Source organism: Penaeus vannamei, chromosome 38 (genome assembly GCF_042767895.1).
Source record: "Penaeus vannamei isolate JL-2024 chromosome 38, ASM4276789v1, whole genome shotgun sequence".
Taxonomy (NCBI): Eukaryota; Metazoa; Arthropoda; class Malacostraca; order Decapoda; family Penaeidae; genus Penaeus; species Penaeus vannamei.
In genome coordinates, this window is record NC_091586.1 from 10163041 (window position 1) to 10168040 (window position 5000).

Sequence of the window (5000 nt, forward strand, 5' to 3'; positions counted from 1 at the left end):
ATAAAGCCTAGAAGGCAGCAGGAAGACCTGCTCCACTTTCTCTGTTTCTCTTTTCGATGCCTTCCTTCGAATACTTTAGCCAGCTTTTAAAGGTTTACTGTTTTTCTTCATCATCTTATATGAAAAGACATACCACCTTCAGACCTTTGACCGCCAGTCTAGACCTCACGTCAACGTATTAAATTACCTTGTTTACACAACACATAGCTATCATCTAATAAACTTCAAAACAATGAGTTTGTTTAATCCACTCTGGTCCATTATGTCGTTTGTATCTCCATTATACTAAGCGTCTTGCAACTTCTTGCTTAGAAGCATTAAGCTACGAAGCTTTGTTTATTGTATTGTAATTACATAAAACACTGAATAGTTTTTATTTTCTGTTGGTAGGGATTGATCATTACTTATAAGGAAGCTAGCTTTGGGAGACCAGCTTGACTGAATGTCGAAGGGTTTCAAAAAGTTCTTCATTTGATTATTTTTTCTTATTACTGTACTATTTGCCGTGGCATTTTAACCCAGCTAAGGTGATTGCTTTAACAAAAAATAATGTATTTATGGTCATGAAAAAAATGAAAAGTAATCTGAATATTACAAATTATTTCTCGAAAAATTATAATGGCTCTGCCATGCATGTACTTATGGCAATGAGGTCTTTATATTCTTGTTGAAAAGAGAGATGGATCTCGTGATTTCTTTGACAACATATATTTTCTATTTTTCTTTCTTTTAAGAGAGGGACATAATCAAACAAGCCTATTATCAAATTTATTTTATTGCAAAATGTGTTTATACTTCGATAGAATATAAACATATTACAATGTAAATTAATTTAGAAACATTTCCTGTGAACAATGCCGGGGCCGGATTCCTCGTACTCGTCCTTGGTGATCCACATCTGCTGGAAAGTGGACAGGGAGGCAAGGATGGAACCGCCGATCCAGACGGAGTATTTACGCTCGGGAGGAGCAATGATCTTGATCTTGATGGTAGAAGGAGCCAGGCAAGTGATTTCCTTCTGCATGCGGTCAGCAATACCAGGGTACATGGTGGTACCGCCAGACATGACAATGTTAGCGAACAGATCCTTCCTCAGATCAATGTCGCACCTCATGATGGAGCTGTGGACGGTCTCATGAACACCAGCAGATTCCATACCAAGGAAGGAAGGCTGGAACAGGGACTCGGGGCAACGGAAACGCTCGTTGCCGATGGTGATGACCTGACCGTCAGGAAGTTCGTAGGACTTGTCCAAGGAAGCTGAAGCAGCAGCAACATTCATCTCACTCTCGAAGTCAAGGGCGATGTAGCAAAGCTTCTCCTTGATGTCACGGACGATTTCCCGTTCAGCGGTGGTGGTGAAGGAGTAGCCACGCTCAGTCATGATCTTCATAAGGTATGCAGTCAAGTCACGACCAGCCAAGTCGAGACGAAGGATGGCATGGGGAAGGCAGTAACCTTCGTATACAGGAACCATGTGAGACACACCATCACCAGAATCACAGACAAGACCTGTGGTACGACCAGAGGCGTACAGGGACAGGACAGCCTGGATACACACATACATGGCGGGTGTGGTGAAAGTCTCGAACATAATTTGAGTCATCTTTTCGCGGTTGGCCTTGGGGTTGAGGGGAGCCTCAGTGAGAAGTGTGGGGGACTCCTCAGGGGCAATACGAAGTTCGTTGTAGAAAGTGTGATGCCAAACCTTCTCCATATCGTCCCAGTTGGTGATGATACCGTGTTCGATGGGGTACTTGAGAGTCAAGACACCTCTCTTGCTCTGGGCCTCATCGCCGACGTAGGCGTCCTTCTGACCCATACCGACCATGACGGCCTGGTGACGGGCACGGCCGACGATGGAGGGGAACACGGATCGGGGAGCGTCGTCTCCGGCGAAGCCAGCCTTGACCAGGCCGGAGCCGTTGTCCACGACCAGCGCGCACATATCTTCTTCGTCACACATGGTGGATGTTGGTCACAGGCTGACTTCTACCTGCAATTGTAAATAGATTAATGGAAAGAAGCATCGGTCATTGATATATCAGCAGTATTTATTGATGACTACATATGAAAATCACTAGAGAGCCTTTTCCGTACGCACATACACAATTTACATTTATATATAGATATGCATATATAGTATATATATACATATATATCATATATTTTCAAACACATACATATATACGAGTATTTATACACATCCTCACACATGCTTATATATACATACCCGTATATATGTATTACTGAAAAAAAATCACGCAAATTGAAAAATATAAATAGATGAATAGACACGTGCATTGCATACACACACACAGACACATATACACATACATACATATATATATATATATATATATATATATATATATATATATATATATATATGAATATAAGTATATATGCATACTGTATGTGTGTGCATATACATGTTGTGTATGTTTAAATATATATACATATGTATAAATATATATACATATATAAATATATATACATATATATGTGTGTGTATACATATATATGTATATATATATATATGAATATATACTTATATATGCATCTATGTGTATATATATATGTAAATGTATATATGTATGTATTAATATATACCCATATATATAGATAGATATACATATAGATATTGAGATATATGTGTATATATATGTATATGTCTATATATATATATATATGTATATATATATTTGTATATATATGTATTTATGTATATGTATGTAATTACACACATGTATATATATATATATATATATATATATATATATATATATATATATATATATATATATATTATATATATATATATATATATATATATATATATATATATATATACTATATGTATGTGTACACACACACACACACACACACACACACACACACACACACACACACACACACACATATATATATATATATATATATATATATATATATATATATATATACATATGTATGTGTATATGTGTGTGGCGTGTATGTGTGCATAAATATATGCGTACGCAAACACACATACGAAACAATAGAACTCAAGTGAGAAGTGACACTTATTTTCTTTGCTCAAATATCATCAGACTATTAACATAGTATAATTTCCCAATGTTGCTTGACCATGAAAGGGTTATCGTTATTCTCCGACCGTCACTTCCCCGCGCCAGCATTTTCACTGCACTTTAACACACTGAGTCGCGCCACGTACTGCATAATCCCAACTTACTGAGAACTTGACTGCACACCGCGAGATCGACTGAAGAGCTGGCCAATGAGCCTAGGCTTTTATACTATAACTCCGTACTCTAAATTGACCTCGAAAATATTTATGTATGTATTTCTTTCTTTTTTAACTTGTGGCCGAATATTTACGATGTTACTCATTTGGATTTCACCCACGGGTCTCCGACGGTTTCCTAACGAAGGTTTCAAGAAGTGGAGCTGAGCCAGGAGAGCCCATTTTGTGTCTGCAACGGTCGACGTCACGCTTTCGGTGACCCCCCCCCCCCCCCTTTGCGCGACCGTTCAAAGGTTCCCCAACATGGCCTACGGAGGTCAGCCTTCAGGTAGTGTGAATGCTAAATAAACAATTTACGTTTCGTAAATCTGATGAAGTAATTTCTGTATGCCAATTACACATATTGTACTGTGTAATTACTCATCTTCGTCCATATCTTTTTACAGTAACTGTTTGGATCACTGCTTCAGCAATGCTTCTCTAGGTTGCCGTACTTTCAGATGTTGACAAATAAATGTGTAAAATTAAAAGTTCAGTATAAAGCATTCATTTCTTCCCATACTATTCTGTAATCAATTGCCAGATTTGAATGTTTTCTCAAACATAAAATAGAATTGTATGTTAGAAAGTCACCCTAAGACATCTTTTCCACAAATAATCTTCTATTTATATTCTTAGATTTAGTATAATTGCTCCGTTAATTGTCAGTTGCTATTGTTATCACTAAAACAATTTCTTTATAATCAAGCGCTGTCCTTCGCTTTTCTTCGCGGACATTATTCTTTAAGAGCTTGTATTCATCCATCATTGTTAACCGAGGCGCTTGTGGTATTGCGGAATCATGCTGAAGAGTTTACTGAATACTCTAAAATACTTATGCGTTATGAAAGTCAGTTCACATCGGGACAACTTTATTATTCACAGAATATGAACATATTTGAAGAAGAAACAAAAGCAAGAAAAGAATTTGCAAACGCAATTACCTTGCACATGTGAATTCATGTGCGCCAAAGCAAAAGAATCAGGTCATATTGGGTACTAGAAAATGAAATGGTATTTAGTTTTCTTTCTAGATATTTGACTGCCTTCCAAGATAAGAATAATAGCACCTTAAACAAAAATACATGGAATACTCAGTACAGATGAACTGTAAAGTAATCAAGATTTTGCACGCCAGCGGAAGGTTTGGTATGCAACAATTTCAGAGGCATGTGTATTTATTTCATTGATAATCAGTTCTTATGAAAACAAGACACTTCAGAATTCCACGTGACTTCGCTGCAAGAATTTCTCACAAAATATAGCATCACGGCGTGAATGAAAGAACACATGTTTCTCTTTTGTCTTTGTTCCTTGTTCTTGCTAACGAGTTATATGAGTGAATGAATAAATAAAATAGAGATGAGTAACAGCGCTTCGACATAATTACGACCTGGCTTCTATTACTTTTTAGTTTGCAATGCAGCAGATCCTGTGACAAACAGACTGAACAAGCTTTACTCTAGTAATGGAATATCTCTTCGATATTTTCTAAGGCTCAGTTATTCATGTGTGTGTGTGTGACAAGCGAGCAAACTTGTGTGTGCGTGTGTGTGTGTGACAGGCGAGCAAGCTTGTGTGTGCGTGTGTGTGTGTGACAGGCGAGCAAGTTTGTGTGTGCGTGTGCTTGTGCGTATGTATCTCACGCGTAAGCGGTCCCCGACTTATACTACCTTGGTTTCACTAACACAAAGAACAGGCATAATAACGGGAG

The 5000-nt window shown here is 37.6% G+C and overlaps 2 protein-coding genes across 3 annotated transcripts in view; both read right to left on the minus strand.

The window, feature by feature from the left end:
- The window catches only part of LOC113819266 (actin-2, muscle-specific), a 201253-nt gene that overhangs the window by 159858 nt on the left and 36395 nt on the right, over positions 1-5000 (minus strand). The gene's annotated exons all lie outside the window — the stretch shown is intronic.
- On the minus strand, positions 760-3385 carry LOC113803353 (actin-3, muscle-specific). 2 transcript variants are annotated; one of them, XM_027354132.2, is made up of 2 exons: positions 3236-3385; positions 760-1996 (listed from the first exon to the last, which is right to left on the minus strand). In XM_027354132.2, exon 2 carries the CDS (start codon positions 1964-1966, stop codon positions 833-835), a length of 1134 nt encoding a protein of 377 aa, XP_027209933.1. In that variant the 5' UTR covers positions 1967-1996; positions 3236-3385; the 3' UTR covers positions 760-832. The 2 variants fall into 2 exon arrangements, with proteins under 2 accessions (XP_027209933.1, XP_069972133.1); XM_070116032.1 differs by having other exon boundaries at positions 3218-3268.